General features: G+C 44.2%; 1 protein-coding gene across 4 annotated transcripts in view; it reads right to left on the reverse strand.

Moving 5' to 3' along the window:
• LOC135388715 (voltage-dependent L-type calcium channel subunit beta-1-like) overlaps positions 1-21,613 on the reverse strand; it is a 133,666-nt gene that overhangs the window by 36,011 nt on the left and 76,042 nt on the right. Inside the window, exon 2 of one of the 4 annotated variants that reach the window (XM_064618452.1) lies at positions 2,604-2,646. The exons of the other annotated variants lie outside the window; for them this stretch is intronic. Within the exon in view, the coding sequence (XP_064474522.1) occupies positions 2,604-2,624 (21 nt within the window). The 5' untranslated portion in view covers positions 2,625-2,646. The remainder of the gene's footprint in view (positions 1-2,603; positions 2,647-21,613) is intronic. 4 annotated transcript variants of the gene reach the window in all.

Raw genomic sequence — 21,613 nt, forward strand, 5'->3', positions numbered from 1 at the left:
AAAAAAAAAAAAAAAAAAAAAAAAAAAAAAACGAGAAAAGGAAGAACTATGTGTGTGACACTACAGCTATAAAACAGTAACCTGTACTTAAAAATGAGGAGAAACAGAAATAAACTCTTCTATCTGATACCGTGACCTCTAAGACCTCTAAGAAAAGTGTGGGACACGATGAGCTCATACATGATGACTACATATTAGCCCGTCGCCTATACACTACGCTGTACACGAGGTCCAGGCCCCTGCAAGCAGGTCAAACACCTATCCCCCATGCTGCCGCCCAGTGCAGGCAAGGCTACATAACGTCACGGTGCCTCTTTGCTATTACAACGAACTAATCACAGCACTTCACAACACTCACGTCTCTACACGTACGTAAGAAAGACATCTGTCGCTGGTGTTCCTGTTTACAAGGAACACGTGAAATGTATTATCTTGTCACATCGGTCACCTGGTTCATACCACGAGTGGTACCTGAACCAGCATTAAAAAGGAAGTTACACGTATCAGCGTAGATAGGTAGGTGGGTAGTACTTCTGCAAGTATATTCCAGAATTTGAAGCTTGAGGATTAGTGTAATTTATTTTAGTGTGACCCAGATCTTGATGAATCACGTCAATCGACACACAGTGTCCCTACGGAGCTCAAGCTACTAGGAAAAATACTGTGGCGGTGATGGTGATACGATAAAAAAAGGGGGGGGGGGGTGGCGACATTCGACGAACACTATCGACAGTTCCATCGAAACAAGCGTGCTTTGTTTACATTGTCATCTCCGCAATCATTACATCCTTCGGCAACTGTAGTAGTCGCTCTCTGTTATGTCAAAACTTCCTTCTGGTTCCGCCTTCCGTTCTGTTTGTTAATAAAAACGCCGTGTTTTTGTTGTTTTTATTGTTAACTGTGCCTAAGCATCAAATGACCTTGCGAGTCTAGGCGTTGGACAATTTTTAGCAACTTGAAACTAGAAAATTAAACAACATGCTGATCAAACATCCTTCTGGCAGGCATCACTTCAAGGGGAGTGACCAGTAATCCAAATTAATATTTTAATGAGCGAGAACATTTACAAGTAAATAATGGAAACATAGTCAGCCTGCACGTATGAATTTCGAATTCGAATTCTTGTGTTGCATTCATAAAACGGAACTTCACCACATAGCACGCTGAAGTCCAACCATTGCACAGTTATATCCCTCCTGATTTGTTGAAAGCACGGAGCGTACTCCTTTCTGTGAAAATTATCATAACTGCATCCACGTCATAAAAAAGTGCTCTCGTTTTCAACGAATCACGGTCTCATTCGGTATGCCGGTTGGCTAGGAGGGTGCTATGCGGTGAAGTGGTGACGCCCACTTCTGTGTGGCCGACAGCGGCGAGCCGATCCTGCCATTACCCCCCGCCCCCCCCACCGCTGTCTCTTTATAGTGTGATTCAGCAAGGACATGAGTAGGTCCGCGGTATTCTAATTGAATCCAAATAAATTTAAGACACTTCGTCCGGAAGATTACATCTAATCTCACATGCGGATCGAGGAATGCAGAGTAATGAGATGCAAGTAAACGCTACGAACTAGCCACCTGGAGTTTAGATATATTTAGTTGGCACGCGCATTTTAATTATTAGTTTATTTTAATTCCTATTAGCGATAAATAGCGAAATTAAACATATTGATACACCCCTCGTAGTAAAAATTAATGACACGTGAAGACAATTACATGATATTTAAAAAAAAATGATTTTTTTCCCTTTTTGGCTAAATCGGCTTCATACTGACACGTTTCCACGCTGAGACGAATTATATGTTAATTTACTCACATGCTCAACAGGTTTAATTGGAGAAGGCATAATCTATGAATTTATGTGATGCTGCCAGTCTTAAAAATGAACTTCACCGCATAGCAAGTTCCTAGCCAACCATCATCTCGAATGGTATCGTTATCTACTCTGATTTGTTAAAAACGGGGCAGGTAATGGTATCATTCGAGACGATAGTTGGCTAGGATGCGCGTTATGTGGTGAAGTTCATTTTTAAGAGTGTGAGATATTGCAAGATCGGGTCGTTGTCTCAAGCCGTTCTTTTGTGGGTGGCGTCCAATGAAGATATGCTAGTGTCGTTGCTTGGAAGTACTTTTTGTTTTAAAGTTCTCGACCGTCAGATCAGGGCTGATTTCAACGAGGCTTCCAATTTACCAAAATTAGATTTCAGTTTTTTTCTTTTTTTCCCTTGTCGACACCGAATCTATTCGATCGTATACATTTATGTCCACGCACCCCTCCAAACTGGATTGATTCGTTAGCTGGCCGCCAAGGTTATATACCTCTGCCCTTTACACAGTATGGGCGCTACTAGTTCATGGCTGGAACCAGGCAACTATGAAACAGAGCCAACACGCTAGTGCGCGCAATCAAGTCACAGTCCATGCACTTCTTCTCCAAGCGACTACGTAGAAGTTTTCCTAATGAAGAGAAATGACTAAAAGAAGCGATGCAGCGAAGCAGGCATGGGAAAGCAGCAAAGCTTGGCAAGCAGAAAGTGGGTTGCGCTAAAGTAAACTTGTAGGGAAAAGAAGATGATGCAAGTATTGTTGAAGAGAGTGGCTTACCAGAGGTGTGTACTTGGACATAACAGAACGCGAAGGATGACTGCTTCAGTCAGCATGCAAAGAAAACAAGCGTAGGGTCACATATGGATGATTTCCTGCGACAGTTGGAGCAAGTGTAAAGCAGCCGGACACCAATATGGGGGGTCTCGCATTTTTGGCCTGATTGACGCGCACACATCGGCAATCGGGTCGCAAGACGAGGGCAGCGCGAATTTTGACGAACACTTAAGAAAGTAAAAAATAATGATGATGACAAAGGTAGGTGGTACGAAAGTGACGAGGTACAGGGAGGAAAATACAGGGTTGCCGGAGATAATGTAATGTGTTTGTAATGAAGATAAAATGGCCGCATTATGCGCTGACAGCGCAACCTGTGGTCTCCATTTTTTCTTTCTACATCTCTCTTTCTATCTATCTGCGCGTTTAAAAGTTTCCATAAAAATCGCCACATGATCCAGTTCTTTGTGAATACATACTTCAACAGCGAAGTAAAAAAATAAAAACGATGTCAAGTCCAGAAAAGAATAGCCACGAACAATTAAAAAAATATATATTTCATTGCTGGTTTGAGCCTTGACTTGTGCTGTTCGTTTTTGTGTTTTGTCTTTTGTCCTTCCCCCCCAAGCTCAGAGACATGTTGCCAACGTCAAGTAGACCTATACACCAGCTCGCTTGCATTTTACTTCTATGTTCAAACGGAACGGTTAGAAGCATCAATATAGTTTAAGTTGGCAAGCTTTCGGATGGAGTCCGAGTTAATAACTATATTGATGCTTCTAACCGTTCCATTTATTTTTCGTGAATACATACTTAAAAAAGAAATGATGCCAAGTCTCGATGCAGTTTCGAAGCATAATGTATTGGGCTTTGTTGTACCACTATAGTACTACTTTTAGCAAACAAGCGTTCTGCACATGAGTTAAAAATGAGTTTCACCATATAGCACGTAGCCAACCATCATCCCGAATGACAACGTTCTCGCCCCTGATTTGTCGAAAACGGGAGGCTCGCCGTTGTTGGCTACACAGAAGTGGGCGTCGTCACGACTATAGCAAAAGAAAAAAAGAAAAAAGAAAGAAAGAAAGAACATAAAGCAAAAAGAAAGGACAAAAAAAAATTATACTCGTGGAATGAAAGATGGTGTCACCTTAACGCCAACACAAAAGAAACGCTGCGTCTTTGGATATTTATTAGAAAAAATAAAAAATAAAGCGCGATTACCTATTTTCCTCTCCGCCTCAATATGACCGACAGTGCGGAGCGGCCTCTGATTGGTCTCCACAAACGATCTGTCCAATCATTGCGGAAGATAGCTTGAGGAGACCAATCCGAGGCTTCTATATTTTGTCGCGCTTTTTGAGAAGGAGAGAGAGGAGGGAAGGCGTAAGTTGCGTTTCTTCTTTTTTTTTTTCTACCGATCATAAATCACGAACGACGCAATGAATGGATCTCGTTCCTTTTGTGTTGGTGTCAAGGTAACGGTGACTTTCATTCCGAGAGGAGAAATTGTTGCACTTCAGTGTCCCTTTAACTCCACGGCCCTATGGCTCCCCGGCAGCTCCAGCGAACGGTATTGGAAAATGGTATCAAATAGGGTATTGACGATGTAAGGTGTTTATTTAACGTTACGTAACTCACTTAAACCAATCAGGAAGCTAAAAATGTTTGACACGCTTTTTTTCTTCTTCTTTGGCTATCGCCATACATCATTGATAGAAGAAAGGGCGTCCGCCGTGTCAGCGGTATTTTTTAGACTAATCTGTACAACGAAAAGATGGCGGGGCGGTGGCGTTTTAAGAAGCCGGAGGAAAGTGGAAGATGAAAATACGTCATGGCGATTTTGGATGTAGAGTCATGCGTCAATTATCCGGACACCTCGGGAGCCGTCCCTTTTGTCCGGATAACGAATTTCCGGATAACCAAACCAAGCAAACTTCCGGCGAAACCCCCCAAAAATTGGGAGATCTCTTTCTAGCTGCAGGAAAGGAAACAAGGAAAAGATCGTTACTTCAAAAATTCATGCGAAGCGAGCTGCTTGAAATTAGTAGGCAGACGTGTAACAGAATTTTGGTCACAGTCACGGCACCCGCTGCGTCACCCTCTGTTCAAAGAAGGGTAATGTCTCAGAAAGTTGGTCCCGCGCACATGTTTTTGTCCTTTTGCAAATGGCTTTTGCATAGGCCAAAAGACAGGGGAGGCTTTCGGACGACCTGGACATTCACGTTCACATGTGGATTTCTTGCGCCCGGTTGTAAGAAGGCACCTCTTAAGCTTAATGCCTACCATCTCTACCATGTGCCCGCACACACCAAAAGGGAGTGAAGTCTCAAGAAAGGGGGGTTCAAACAGTACAGAATGCCCCGGTGATATGTGACCCTTTTCCCGGAATAATGGGAACACGGCACATGCCAGGGACAGAGGACGTTGACACTTTTCCAGAGAAGCGAATCAGAATGACCTAGGTCCAGGAAGATCAGTCCCCGTACTTGCTGTCCGGAGACGGATAACGGATTCCGGATAATCGAAACAATATCCAATGGTAGCAGGTTCGTTTCCTGTACTGTAGTCCGGATATCGCGTAATCCGGAGTTTTCCCGATATCTGAGCTCAGGATCGGCGAGACATGACTGTATTAGAAATCGCAAGAAAGCACCGCACTGAGAGCACTTAATTAAACAACACAGCAAAATTAATTAGTCGGCCTTATCGGCCGCTCAAATCAGTACTCGGGCACTCAAGTTGACCCCCTGGAATGGTTGGATATTGGAGGTACATAGGTGCATGTAACGTTGTTGTTTATCATAGATTCCCTTTGCTATTGTACAGACATCGGCAGTACCCCGAATACAAATAGCAACCACACTTTGACGCACTTTTGTAACTATAGAAGTGTGCATTCTCGCACCATCTATTGGAAGAAATACCACTTTGAGAGTATGTGCCCCGAGGTTGCACAACAGATGTTTGCATTGTAATAGTTCGGTTCTTCGAAGAGAAATAAATCTAATTTTACTATGCTCTAATAGATTCCCTTTGCTATTGTACAGACATCGACATGCACCCCGAATACAAATAGCAACGACATTTTTACGCAGTTCTGTAACTACAGAGTTGTGCATTCTAGCACCATCTATTGGAAGAATTATCACTTAGACAGAGAGTAGATGCTCCGAGGTTGGAAGAACTGCAGTTTTCGTTTTGATAGGTCGATTCTTCGAAGAGACAAACTAATTTTACTATGTTCGACAAAGTTGCAGAGCTACTTGTTAAAGGGTTGCTTCTGTTGCTTTTGTTATACATAGTCCAAAAGAGAAAAAGTTGGCCCTTTCGAATTATCGACGACGAATAAGGTTGTCGTTTACAAACCATTCAACTTCAGAATCTTAGTCTGTGATCTTCTGTCTATGATAACAAGATACAGATGCAATGCTGGAAGTTGGTATGCTTTAAATGTGTGTTGCAAGATCCCGCTCCTGCTAAAGCCACCATAGAAGCCAGCAGCATTTTTGAAACAAACAAAATATCTCTCCGTTTTTGTATCTTTTTGAGTACTTAAAAGCGAAGTGCTACCCATTTTATAGTGATACCTCCTGTACATGCTGTTGCGTATAAAACAAATTCGTCTTTACAGTGAACAACTTTGTTTCAGTTCGTACGGCAATTCGTAGGAGCTAATTACGACGAACTCTTTCGTTAACGTCATTAACAGAGTTTCAAGGTTAATATGTTGTGTTTCTATACATTTATTTTCAAATTTTCTGGAGTGCCAATATCCGACATTTCATACGATATTTCAGGGTGACATTACACTCTTTGTATTCGAACTTTTGACGATTCTGAGGTTTTAAAACTGCGCAACTTTTAAGAAAGAGCGAAGGAAAAGTTATGGTCGGGAATACGCAATTGAATGTCCTGTGTATGCTTCCTTTTTAGGCTTGTGCTTTCGCCATGCAGGCAGCATAATATCTAACCATGAAAAGGAAGGGGGGAAAACATGGTTCTTTTAAAGCTACACTCGGCATGACACTGCGTGACAGTCTTCGCTTTGGTCTTCATTCTAGATGTTGGTTATCATACACCCGATCCTAGTTTTCCTATTCGTCGCAATCCGTTTCGCAGACAGCGAGAAAAACTGAAGAAAAACAATGCTGCATTGAACTCGGTTCTCTCGTAAGTAGGGACTTGAGAAGCAAGAGTATACTCTCCAGGAGAGAGCAAGCAGCGAATGCACGCAAAGATAAACAAACAAAAAAAGAAAAGAAAAAAAGAAGATCCAAAGCGTTATCGGAATCTAACACACGGTCTGCAATTTTCCATGCACTTGCTCAAATTGATATCATAGGGCGACGAGAAAGTCAAGGGAGCGTAGCGATAGGAAGCTAATATCCCAAGCAGCACAATGTACTGAAAGTCGAGTGCAATAGGGGTGGATGGGTAGGTGGAAGGCCTTGAACAGACTCGTGAAACTAATGAACACTGATAAGACACATACCGTCCACCCCTATTGCACTCGACTTTCAGTACATTGTGCTGCTTGGGTATGGGCATGCGATTTCATGCATTTCTGGAGTCCTTATTACGCACAACCTCAGACGTAACAACGTAGGGCACAAAGTGAGATTTTTAAAAACAGGGAATTGCGCGAAATAGAGCTTGCGAAGATCATCGTGAAAATAACCTGCTTAGGTCTCAAAACAGTCGCTTGGGAAGCTGGCGGTTCGCGGTAGAAACCGCGAAACAGTGTAACAGTTACAAGAACAAATACATAAATCGTGACTGTAACGGTACACAAGCGGGCCGGCCTTTGCCGTGAAAAAATATTTCAATTAAACTCTCCCATGCAATGTAATTATTTATAATTAAAATTTGCAGCCAGCACTTTCCCCTGCTATGCTGTCAGTAGCTTCTGGGGTTCCTTTAGCCATAGGCTGGGTAAGCTCATGCTTACGGACAGTGTGCTGGCCAGAAGTTTACCCAACGCGCGAGCGGTGTATTTCCTTCTCGGCGCGGACACCCAGCGCGGGCTCGTTCACTTCTTCAAGAGGGGTGGGCGAGTGCGCTGGTTGCGACACACCGCGATAGTTTCGGTATGGCTTGAATGTGCTCACGAAGTGGTTTGGATTGGTGTCGCTACCGGCGCACTCCTTTCCTCCTATCTTTATTATTATAATTGGGTGTTTACGTCGCGAGACAACTGAGTCCTCCTATCTGGACGAGTGAACGAGATCGCTTCCGCGCGCCGCTGGGGTGTCGCGCCGAGGACAAAATACAGCGCTCACGCGATCCGTAAACGTTTCTCCGCACTGTACAAAGAGAGGGGAAAAATTCCGAATGTCGTCAAGGCGGAACAGCAAGTGAACATGCGGTAAATCATCTCTTTCAAGAACAATAGAAGGACGCGAAGGAGGAGGGGGGGGATGTCAGGAGTAGTAGAAATGAGGATTACAAGCCCAGTGATAGATATTAGTACCAAAAATATGCGTGCGCCACGCAATTCTGGTGCCCTAGAGAGCTTTCAACCACGTGGGTCAGAAAAGCAGCTTCCCTCGTTTGTGCCAGTCTGTGACGTCACGTCTTCTGCCCAATAGTGAGGCGTGTCGGTCGTTCTCGCTAGCAGACGATTTTAGGCAGCCAATAAAAAGTGCTCCGCTGACCTCACATCACCACACGCGAGGAGTAGCTGGTAGGGGTGGAACAATATTGATCTTCTCATCGATATTATCGATATTTTATGCATGCAATGTTATCGATACTTTTAAAATATCGATACTTATCGATGAAAATATCAATATTCACATCGATTCAAATACCGATATTACATCGATATAGATATCGACACGCATATTGATAGAAATATCAGTAATTCGGCAGTTTCTGAGCGCAAACAGGATTTGAAATGAAAGAACAGGTCAACAATGCCCTTATTTCCTGTAAAGATGTGATGTACGTTGGGGGAAAACTTTGTCTAGTTTCTAAAAGTTTATGGATTGTCCGAGGCTGCATTTCGTGCATTTCGTGAACAACGCACCGGAATGTGCAGAAAGAGCTCATCGAGCGCGCAACGTACACGGCAGTCGAAACCGAGGATTTTCTGTTGTTATAGCGTGACTGCGTCTCCGCGAAAACATACGCTTTTCGAAGAACAAAGGAGGAGGAGGAGGCAGGCAAGCTGGTGCGGATACGAAGAGGGCAACATCCTCTGCTCTCACCTAAATGATTGCACTACTTCTTCCCCAGTCTTTCTGACACAAAACCCTTGCTGAAATGTAGACACGCCTTATCATGAACCCTTCAGGAATCTGCTCTCATTGCCACCACAAAGCGCTGCCTGAGCAAGCCAAGTGTTCTGTCGGGTAACCTCCAACCTTTTCCCTTTGTTGTACTCGTCTTATCCTTGCTCTCTTCTGTATTTTTATGTACACGTGTGCAGTAAATGTCTGTCTGCTGTTTTCTGAGCCTGTCTGTGTCGTGTCCTTCATCTCTTACAGTGCGTTATAAGTACAGTGCGTTGTATCCTATGCTTGTCCCCTTCTGTGTATGTTCACATGTGCAGTAAATGTCTGTCTGCAGTTTTTTGGGCCTGTCGGTGCCGTGTCCTTCGTCTCTGTGTAAATCTTTCATCAAGCTCAAGGACGTTGCCCTCTTCGGATACACTTCGAAGCCATCAAGCCAGAAAAGGACTTGGTGAGCTATGAACTTGCATCCCTTATGTAATAATAACCAATATAATAATAAACCTACTATAACTGAGGACGTATCCTCATTGGCCCTCGTAATGCACGTTCTTCGTCGGCGTCTTCATCACGCGCCTCAGCAGTAATACGCATGGAAGATAATAAAACGAGTGCAACTTTTCTCTATCGTTCAAGTAATGGCGCGGCGACGGCTTTTCAAACATCGATATATCGATATTTCTTTTCTTTTTTTTAAGATACCGCTATATCGATATAAATATCGATAACTAATCGATTTTGTCTTATTTTTTACGATGTTGCTATTTATCAATACCGAAAGTTTCAGTATTTTTGCATCACTAGCAGCTGGGCGAGGTCGCCGTCGCTGCGCGTATTCTTGTGAACTAATTTTCTCAGCCAATTCGCGGTTCCCGAAGGAAATATTTTGCGCAACAGTTCCCCCAAGGCAGTTTGTTCGTAACACACGGTGAAAGAATATAGTATGTCCTAAGTGCCTCCCATTCGTCATTCGGCAAATGCAAGTTCACAAAGCGTTCTCTCAATGAACTTCAGCTAAGGTTAACCTAACGCGTTATAACATTATGTTTAAAGACCCAAAAATTGGGAAGTCAATGCTGTTTATCATGGGCGAAGTTTTACGTGACTTGCACGCACCTTTGTCAATGTTCAGTCACGCGAAATTGAATTTTCTGCACGTTCCCTAATACAACGGTGACAGCTGCCAAAAATATTACGAAAATCGTCCTTTGCAGGCGTGAACATTGTCAGTCGATCTTTATCCACACAACAGCCACAGCCACCAACCACTGCTGACGTTCAAAGGGACGGCACGGCATCATGAAGAAATGCTCCCAGGCCCCGACGGCTAAGCAGCCTTCGCCAACGGTTGGCCTATAGGTATTCGCTTACCTTGTTGATAATTAACTTCATTTCGTAATCTGTGCAACGTCATTGATTATGGTGATAAGTAATGGGCACTCTAACGCAAACTACATGGTATTCATCGGTACACAGAAACCTGGCGAAGGACTATGGTGTATTGAACAGGGGTCGCGCAAGTTCTGCATTCAGAAAGCCCGAGTGTCGTAGGACCTTCGCATCCTATAAGACGGAGTCCTACACGCGCCACGGACCTGTCGTGAGTCGGGCTACAACCGCGAGTCACTGCTGCGTATGCGGCTGCATTGTATAGTTCAAATCTCGAAGACCTTTACGATGAGTTCTTCTGAGACGACAAGAAACAAAATTGGCAGATATCTCCGAGAATCATCGTCTCAATTGTACCTCCAACGTTATTACCGACTTCCGAGTACGACATTACGTAGGTTATGCGACAGTTTCGACCTGCGTCGACCTCGTATAATAAATGTCTCACACCGGTACGAAGGTGTGTTACGAAGCGAGCACGATGAGCGGCTCTACCACTCTGCGTACCTTGTGAAGGAATGCATCATATGGCTGAGCAGGGGAAATAAAACCCAGATTTTCGAGCATAGAACTTTACTATTTACTAGTCTTTAATAGTACTCTTCCTCCGACAACAAGTTTCACTTTGTGATTGCATTCTCTCCTGGTTATAGCATCTACGTTTTAAAGAGGCTATGAACTCTAACAAGATAGCCCGGCGACTGTGTCGGCTCCAAACGGCGATTTTAACTTGTTGGCTGTTGCACTTTTTGCATGAATAAATCTGATGGGTTCGTATCTTCACTACATATAGCACGCTGCTAGCCAACCATCATCCCCAATGACAACGTTCTCGCTCCTGATTTGTTGATGACGGGAGGCGGGGCCTGTTATGTACGGCATTGTGGCTACAAAATAGGATCTGCCTCCTGTTTTCAACAATTTGGGGACGAGAACATTGGCGTTCGGGATGATGGTTGGCTAGGATCGTGCTATATGATGAAGTTCGTTCTTAAGAGTGTAGAGCAGAACGTTATGTACACCTCCGCGTTGGCGTCTGATTGGGTGCTACAATTCTTCAAATGACGTAATAATGGATAGAGGTATCTGGATGGCGCTACGTCTACTCGCCCGTATCCGGAAAAAGGTGCGTGTTTGTATTAACGCTGCACACGTTATGAAATAGAAGTATTGGACAATAACTTTTAAATTGAATTACGAAGCGTAGAAGAATAATATTACACCTATTACACCCGTAACTAAATACCTGCAGATATGAGCTCTTACCTCCTTTGGAGTACACTCTTAGAGACAAGGGTGGCGCGGTTACACCCTTTAGGAGGTAATAGTTGTCGCATATGTTGTGCCTAAAAGGTTGCAAAGTTTTACCTGCTACTGCGAATGATAGAATTACCGCTTCTCATTCGGTCAGCGTGGAGGGGGGGGGGTACGCCTTTTTGTAGCAATCTGGATATATGATAATTGCTTTTACCGCCTTTTTACATTCTTTATCAGACGCTAGGTTGACCTAGGTGGTAATTATAGAAGTTATTACCTTTTCACACCTTTTTATGTGTACTTACACGTAACGCGTACTTACGCGTAACTTACGCGACTTACGTAACTTACGCGTACTTACACCATAGTGTAAGTACGATTCTCGGACTGTGAAATGCACGGCACGGCGAACGGGGTATCTGTAATCCGAGGCCACACTTCTGCTTCGGCAACACAACATTGTGGCCCTTCGACGTCGTAGTGCATGGCATGCTTCTTCGCTACCCCTTCAGTACAATTCAACAAATACTTCTAGTTTCCGTTACGTAAAATCTGGCCGTTAGACACGCTTTGCGGCTGCTTGTGTAACTCGTATCGCCACAATTGCTTACGAAACGGCGTGTGTTTGTTTTACGCGTGCAAGGAAGGACGGCTATTATTGGCCAGACGAGCGTTCTTCATCATTCTCTGCGCTATCCATAACATAGTCTCGCACCCCGTGGCTCCCGAGACAAGACAAACCTCACGATGACAGGAAATATACACCGCTCTCCCCATCTTCAGATTGCGGTCACCTCTCTCCATTAGATTCTGTTCAGGAATGCGCGTCGCAAATTGTGACATCTTTGCGCTATTCACGAGATCGTTTGTAAAACAATCCCCAGCTCGCCCTACAAAGAACGGTGCGGTTTAATTGTGGACTTCTAGTGAACATGTGCATAGTGGACTTCTGAACAGTGAATAGCGAACTTGAGAGTAGAGGACCTGGAAAGTAGTTTTGGGGGGTGGGGTGGGGTGATAATTTTTGTTAGGAGTAGCAGAACAAGTCGGGAGACGAGTTCAATTTCTCCTTGTTTTTTTTTTCTTACAAACAAACAAACAAACAAACGGTGCGGGGGAAAATGGTGCTACTTTCAACATTTGCTTCGTCATATACAGGGTGTCTTTTTTTTTTTAATTATTCGACACATATTTTCTTATTCAAAAAAACCTGTGAGAACAGGCTGTTGCCATTTTGGCAGGCGGGTTATGCGGCCAGACGGACATCCTGCAGGACAATGTATGCAACTACTGGACGACCAATTAGCTAAAATTCATTAATTAACTTATTACTTAGATGTTTTGCGGTAAATTCGAGGCAGCAGAATTGGAGCCAATCATTATTCAAATCCATCGTTTTAATTAAACACCCTCAGAAGCGAACGTACCTTCAGATATAAATGGTCAAATTTCGCTATGCAAATGAGCCGAAACGCACTAAAAAAGTATACGCACTACTCCATCGCAGAAAGAGCGACACGCATATCCACGCGAGAGGGCCACGTGCTTTGGAGTGATGGAGCTGATTGACGTAGGAGCTAATCTGCTGCTCAGATAGACCGCTCTCCGACTCAGATAAGGCGAAGGTCGCGTCGTTTCTGCGCTAAAAAAAAGTGCGTAGTTCTGATTTCGGCTCATTTGCGTTCGCTTGTCAGGGTGTTTAATAAGAACGATGGATTTCAATGAAAGATGGCTCCAATGCTGCTTTCTCGCATTTACCAGAAAACGTGTAATTAATGAGTTAATTCATTTTAGCTAATTAGGCGTCCAGTAGCTGCATACACTCAGCATGGGCGTTCCCAAGATTTTTTTCCAGGGTGGGGGGGGGGGGCAAAGTGCCTCCAGGGGGGGGGGACAAGTGTGCACCCCCTACCACCTCTTTTTCTGGAGGCGGACATTGCGGACTGTGCGTGTGCTTAGAGGTTCCTATTATGACATCTGAGAATAATCATGACGACCTATGACTAAAGAGCGCACTTTTTCACAAGTGACCTTGGAGCTCGAAGGGGGGGCCACGGCCCCCTTGCCCCTCTCTCGGTACGTTCATTACACTGTTCTACCTGTCCACCCAAATGTTCCGTACATGCACTTTTTTTTCCGACGTTTCAACAATGAGGTTGGAACGACGTGGACAGGTGGAGAGAGGAAAGCACGAAGGATGGAAACAGGTGGGGGGTAGTATACGGCCTGGGCCGACTTCAGGGGGAACTGTGCGGGCATGATCCAATTATTTAAGAGCGCATAAATGTCTAAATGTTGCGAGGCAACATTGACATACTTCTGTTGCCGTTTGACGGAGTCTAGGACATGAGTTAATCATCCATGCATATACAGGGGCCATACAATTTACCTTCTGGCGACAAAATAACCGGTGCTGGTAGTGATAAGGGAGTAAATTTCAGTATGAACGCCTTCGTGGTCAACAAATCAGCGAAAACAGGGATCTACGCAAGCGGTTGTGCTCATGCTCTGGCATATCCGCAAAGCACGCTTGTTTTGCAGGCAAAGCACGCTTTACAGCAGCCTCCTTGACATGTCCATCTTACCACCATGAACAGCTGCGTTATTCCTCTTGCTTCAGCGAGGGTTGCGCTTTAGTAATCTTGCCATGTATGCCATGTACTTCCACCTGTGTGGACAACTGCCATCCGCTAGTTTTACACAGTTCCAATAACCTTTTTTTTCTTCTTCTTCTTGTGAGCCCCTCATTTCGAAAATTTCGCAAAAGTAATCACATTTCAGTAAAGGTTCATATTCTTAGGAACTACCTCACTTATTTCCATGAGCTCCTTATTTTCTATTCTATTCCTGTTTTTTGCCTTATTTTTGCTATACTTGTAAGAGCTGATGTCCTTTCCGTGAATTAGCTAGAGATCCGTGTTTTCGTACTTTGTCAGAATTAATTTTTTATTCTTTTCTTTTTTTGTCGAGCTGGGGGATACAAGTGCTGATCTCTCCCAGTTCCATATCGAAGATTGTTAGCGCGTTGGGCTTGGTACGTCCTACAATCCGTCATGTGGTATAGACCAACGCCACATAGACTAAATAAAGCCTGGCGTAGGCGCCGCGCCCCAAGACAAAGTCCACCCATCATAGTCATGCCTTCAGCAACCCTATAGTAAACAGTGGGTGAGTAGCAGATACACACATATTGAAACACGATAGCCACGGCCAGCAGTCTTTAGTCAGTTGCGCCAGAGGGGAGACAATTTTTTTTGTGTGTGTGTCGTTGTGTGTGTGTGTGTATGTGTATACAGGGTGTTTTATTTTTTTAGCATTTACAGAATTTTTATAAAAAAGCTACGAGAGCAGTATAGATGTCGTTTTTGTGGTTGAGTTCTACGGCCAGGCGGGCATCCTCTGGAAGGGAGGATGTAACTACAAGATGATTAATTACCTGACATCCACTCATTAACTCTTTAATTAGGGAATTTCGGGCAAAAGCGAGATAACAAAACGGGAGATAATCTTCGTTAAAATCCACTCTATCTTTTAAAAATCTAGAAAAGAGCGCGTGCCGTGATATATCCATCGCTGAATTTCGGCATGCAAATGAAACCAAAAAATCGAAACCAAAAAAAGCGCGGCTGAGACGCGCTTCACCCTCGCCGTCGGAGGCTTATCTGAGCCGGAAAGCGGTTTATCTGGACAGCAGATCGGCACCTACTCCAATCATCTCCATCGTTCCAAATCACCTGGCCATCGGACGTGAAATGAGCAGTGTACTCCCTGCGTTCCCGGTCACCGCGGTATTGGCGCATTTGCATATCAAAATTCGGGGACGGATATTTTAACGCACGTGCGTGTTTCAGGATTTGTTAAACGTGAAATGGCTTGCCACTGGCATATTCTCTCAATCTGCTATCTCGCTTTTGCACGAAATCCCCTAACTAAAGCAAATTTTTAGGTAATTAGTCATCTTGTAGTTGCACACTTTCTACGACAGGTTGCCCGCCTGGCCGTGGAGCTCAACGACAAAAACGACATCTATGCTGCTCTTATAGTCTTTCTTTTATAAAAATTCTGTAAGGACTAAAAAAAACCCTATGTATTCTATTGTATATTGCCCTATGTTTGTTTCTTCTTCATTTCATTTTTAAGCAACCAAAAAACGTGGAATTAAGGGAAGCTGAACAATTGTGAACAGCTTGAACAGCCCTAAGTGAGCTGGAGTAGCCAGCCCAATTGGGCAAACTTCTCCATAGTTTACTGTGTAATTTAACTTTTAATTTTGTGCAAATATCTATTTTGTTTTCTTTACACCAACCAAACAACCAACGTGATTTTAGTTTGTTCCGCTTCCACTAAGGGTCATTTAGGGAAATTTTTACCGATATGACGTGGTTGCGAGGAAAATGAATACACTGCAATCGCCCCGTTGTTAACTAATTGCGGCATGGCGCGCCAACAAGCTATCGCTTCAAGCACGAGAACAAACAAAACTAAAAGCTGTCACAACAGGGCGCTTCGGAGAGGTCGAGAAAATAATCGATAGAGGGCGCGAATTAATGAACACCGGATGGGGGAACACTAACGGCAGCGGTTAATGCGGCATACGAGATAAATAAAAAATAAATGAAAAATGGTGGGACGCGTCAATAGAACATGCTACGAATATCTGCGACGCGATATTAATATTTTGTAGGCAAGCCTGATGTCCACAAGTATGGCGGCAGCCATGAATCTGTGGGCTTAAAGGAGCAAGGAAGCAGTCTATGAGACGCCACTTTATTACGCGATTTTGCCATAATATTTTCGTCGCACAGTGTCTCGACGCTGTGAAACGGACCATTTTCCTCAGAAGGCACAGCGCATGCGCGGCTCTCATTCTGGCTGAAAAGCAGCAGGAACCATTACTAAGCTAACGCTACTACCAGTTTCCCGTTCCTGGAGTCCTTTCGTCAATGAGTGAGACTACGCTTCGGTTTCGGCATCAACAATGTAGTCAAAGGATCCAGGAAGGATAACGAAAAGCTTTAATGCGAAATGGCTGCACTCCACTCCACATGCGCAAGAAACTTCTTCTTCTTCGAAACAGTGGCGCATGGTACATTGGCATGCCATGGAATGGAATGGCACGGCGCGCACTAGGGTCATGTTGCATACATCAAATGCACGTGGTCAGCGCGCTGGCTATGTCACATCGAGACTGGGAGGTATCCGGGTTCGAGTTCGGGCGCCGGCTGTGCTGTCTGGGGTTTTTCTTCAGGCGCTTTCAGACACATGTCGGCACAGTTTCCTGAGAAGTCGGCCCAGGACGCACATTCTCCCAGGGCGTCAGTCGTGACGTTGCCCACCTCTGAGAGGCCGACAACGGCGAGCCCTTTCACCGGCACCACCGCCACGTCAAACGGACACTCAAACGTCGTACAGACAGAAGCAGTAGAAACCGGGCTCAAAACCAAAGATGGATACTCAAAAAGGGAACGGACTCAGGACGCTTGAACCAAGCACACGAAAACGAAACGAAACAGAAAGGAAGAGGAACGGAAGGACTGCTGGAACCAGTGTAACTTTTTCTGCACTACAACGATCAGCGGAAGTCACCAGCGAACGGCGGGTACCGTTTTTTTTGTTTAAGTTCCCACTGGCATTTCCACACTCTGTTACTAAACTAATCCCAACACACCGGCTGTGCTGTCTGAGCTTTTCCCTGGGTTTTCCCACAGACATTCTAGACGAATGCCAGCACAGTTCCCTCTGAAGTCTGCCCTGGACGCATACTAGCCCCCTGTCCGCCACTCCTTCCTGCTGCCGTGTCTCCATCTGTCCCCGTCTGTACGCCGCTCATACTACAGTTTGTTCGCTGCGCTAACGCGGAATTAAAGAAGAAGAAGAAGAAAAAAAAAAAAACTAATCCACTCACGAGCTCTCTTATTGCTACTTCGAGAGTTACGAGGTTCAATTTACGATTTCCTTTTCCCTTTGGTAGATCACATCACGTTCGACAGTACGGTTTCCTCAAAATTATTTAATAGATCATTTTCAATGATTTTAAACGATGACAGTCCCCATTCACCATCTCAAAATAAAGCTGTTGTTGTTAAACGACCCCGTCTTTATCGTGCGTGTAGTCGCTGGGTAAACCTATTTCATCCGACATCGTAAAGGCCAAACTCCCAGCCTGGAAATGAGAAGCCGGTGTCAACGTCGTTCGCATCAGTGTTGAGGACGAAATCATGATGTTATTTTTACGCGTACAACAATCAGATATGGTTGTACATCATGTGGATGAAAACAGTAGTTAGGGCAGCGATGCTGTTACTCCTGTCACAGTTTTTTTTTCTTTTTTCTTTTTTCACAACTGCTCTTTATCTTCACAGTATTCTGCGCCTAATGTTTTTTGCTTTAGTATTTTAAGAGCGACATCCTCATGGAAGATTCTAGTGGAACTAAAAAGCTAAACCACTGCTCACAGAGCCGAAGTACACTCCCGTGTTATCATGAGCATTCACACGGTGCGGAATATCGGGTGTGGCGCACAGCACATTTAGCAGGCGACACTGAGGAGATGACACTTAGCAGACGACACAGTCTTTACCTGTCGTCTGCTACGAAATACCTTGTGACTGCGTCGCAGGATGTACTCCACAGTTAGCAGTGTACGTGAAGACACGACGTGACAGCAGAAAGCTATGACGTTTTTCGTATCTTCCACTGGAGTATTCTTGGGAAAGTCGCTCGTGTGAGTACACTGTTAGTTATAGTTAACGACGGGGAGCAGTCACGAATTATTGTTATCATCAGTTACAGACGCTGCCTACAGCAGCTTACTGAATCACAGGAAGTATAGGAATGACAAACAAAAACCAAATAGCCGCTCAATTTAATCGTATTTGCCCTTCATCTGTATTAGCATATAAAGATAATAGTGGGTTTTACTATATCGTACGCTGCCGCTTTTGCGTACGTAAGGAATAGCGTGGGGGCTGCGCAATGCGCAAAGCTCTGTTTATGTCTAGCGCAGAAGCACCAACGCTATCCCTTACGTACACAAAGGGGATAGCGTACGATATACTAAAACTTACTATTCACACGAAAACTCCTGTGGAACAAGGTGAATCGCAATTATACTTCTTTTGCAAACTTGAAAGCATCCGGGAGGCAAACGTGACTAAAAGTGGCCAGTATAATCAAAGAAAAAAATTCGTCCTTCTACAACGTCCTTGGAAAGTTGACGAAGCCTTGTCTACAGAGCCGGATCGGTTTCTGCTTCGGCACATGTGAGCGGTCGATAGAAACAATGCAGCTGCTCTTTCTATAAAAGGCAAATGCCCTTCCTGTGCGAACGTCGCCACAGCGGGCGCTTACTCTGCTGGAAACTGAGGCAGAGAAGGAAATGTTACATACACGATGTTGCATACCTAGCCTACTAGAGGTCACTGTGAAAGATAAATTACAACATCATAGGCAAGGAATATAGTACCCCTTATACTATTGTAAAGGAACAACATTTACAATACTCTTACGAGGAAAATACCGAACCGTGCATTCTGTTCGACGCAACTAAGAAAGGAATCAAGGTGCAGTCCGAATAATACTTAAAGGAGCCGTACAGTGCAAAAATTTCTTCTCGCGGAATGAGAGATGGCGTTACCTTGACTTGAATATACAAGGAACGGAAATCATCCGTCGCGTCGTTCGCGGTTTACGAGCGAAACAAGCCGCAATTCACGCTTTCTCTCTCTCTCTCCTTCTCAAGATGGGCGACAATGCGGAGAGGCCTCAGGATTGGTCCCCGCAAACCATCTCCCGCGATGATTGGACAAATCATATGTGCAGACCAATGAGAGCCCACTCCTGATGATCTTGAGGAGGAGAGGAGGAGGGAAGGCGTAAATTACGCGTATTTCGCTCATAAATGAATGAATAAACGAACGACGCAACGGATGAATCCCGTTCCTTTTGTTCCTTTAATAAGTACGTAGTGTTTTTAGTGTATAGTTTAGTGTATAGTGCACAAGTATTAGTCTTTTTTTAGTTCCGTGTTAGCACCGCGAAGCAAGTGCGACTACGAGCGGCGTACAGATGTGAACGGGTGGAGGGAGAACACCAGGAAGGAGTGAGGGACAGGGGAGTTAGTATGCGTCCTGGGCCGACTTCAGGAGGAGCTACGCCGACATTCCTCTGAAAAGTCTTCGGAAAACCCAGGGAAAACCTCAGACAGCACAGCCGGTGGTAGGACTCGAACCCAGCACCTCCTAGTCTTCAGCACGACCTTGGCTTCCATTCCACCAACGAGCGGTACCGCCCTAACCATTGCCTTAACCCGCTTGGCCATGCCGCTGGTAAAATATAAGTATTAGTCCTTATTGTTTGTTTGTTCCCGTTCCTTTAATAAGTATTTAGTGTAATGTGCTAAATATGGTGAATCACGATGATAATTGTAGCTCTACGTAGCGACACGCATAAAATCATGCGCGTTGCCGTTGAACCGCGGATTCATTTTGCCCAGTCGAGGGTTCGTTAACGTGCGCTGAAATCTCAGAACAAGGCACATCGCATTTAAGATTCCTCGCGAAGGACAAAATATAGTGAAGTACAAACGATATGAATTCCAATGTGTGGCGCTAGGTCGAGTCTAAAACCATTGTAATTGGCGTATCTCTGAAACAATGGGAGAAAAGTTCCTTTTATTTGAAATGCATGTTCACTCTATTTGTGCAAAAATGCGAGCACGATAAATGAGTGAGACGCATAGCTGCAGCGCCGAGTCGCATAGTTCCTCTGGAGGAAAAGAAAAAAGAAAAAAAGCACGAAAGGTTAAATCCAAAGCTAGGAAAACTTATTTATCTCCCCAAGAGTGTCTTGGCAGTTAAACTTCCGATTTCTTTATACAATAATGGCCTGGAGTAATTGCCGGGCTCCACCACGCCCGACGAAAGCATGGCAGTAAGGACAGGGTACGTGCTCTTGCTTGCCTCTACGATGTGGTTCTCACCGCGCTATGCAACTCCGCATATCTAAGAGGAAATTCTACGTTCACTCTTGCCTCGCGCAAAATAAGTTGACGTTGTTTACGAAGAGGCGCAGAAAAATATGAGAACAATCTTATAATGATTAACGAGCCGTAAGGCAATCCGTGATGACGAACCACTATAGCAGTCTTCAATGTAAGAATGTCATTGTCTGCGCATCGTTTACTCTCCATAATTAACCATCACGGGACAATGTAGTGTTTCAAACGTTCTATACATGTACTAGTTACGCATGTACGAATATACACGCTGTTTTATCCCCGTATTACTATGTCACACTAACTATATTTATACTTCAATGGGAATAAGGATACGTTACCAAGTTCCCTTGCAGCAACCGAGATTATTTTCTTAGTCGAATCGCTACGCGCTTAAAGGTTTCTTTTAATCGTTTTTAAAGGTTGGCGTCTGGCGTCCATATTGATCTCAGTAAAGCCAGTGAGGTAGGAAACCACGCCAAAGCAGTCGTACGAGAAAATCGTCGAAAAACAAATACATAAAAATAAGCGAAAGTAAAATATAACAGCGAGAGAAAGAGAGACAATCCCAGCAGAAAATTGTTCGCGCATCTCATCGTTTCAGATATGATTAAGCCCTGTGATTCCCTCGTTTCGAGAACTGAACAACAGATCTTAGGCTCAAGGACTACATAAAGAGGCCTGCGCGATCTCTCTGAACACGACGCATTTCCGCTTAGTGGACGTTGCGGTTGCTAGGAGATTACGGCGGGAACACTTTTTGATTGGATGCTAAAAGGAAAAGTTCGATCAAGCCTACTGTTTTGTTCCCCTAATGGTGTTTGAATAACCCCGAACTAAAACTATGTCGGAGTGTTTTGTATAATGTCGCAGAGACTATCTGTGAGATGGTCTCTGTGAGGTAGTTCGCAATATTGAATTGTCTAATATACGTACGACCTTAAGATAACGTTCGAACACTGCGAGTTCAACGTACAGGCACAAAGGTAAGACCATGTGTACTCATTTCATTAATGTTTATTAAACAGCCTCTCAATTAAGGGCCAACCGTTTCCGAACAGATGTAGTAAAAGTGTACTGCGAACGATGTCGCAATAGCTATCTTCTTTTTTGAGGTACTACATACTTCATAAATA

Source organism: Ornithodoros turicata, chromosome 3 (genome assembly GCF_037126465.1).
Source record: "Ornithodoros turicata isolate Travis chromosome 3, ASM3712646v1, whole genome shotgun sequence".
In the NCBI taxonomy this organism is placed as follows: domain Eukaryota; kingdom Metazoa; phylum Arthropoda; class Arachnida; order Ixodida; family Argasidae; genus Ornithodoros; species Ornithodoros turicata.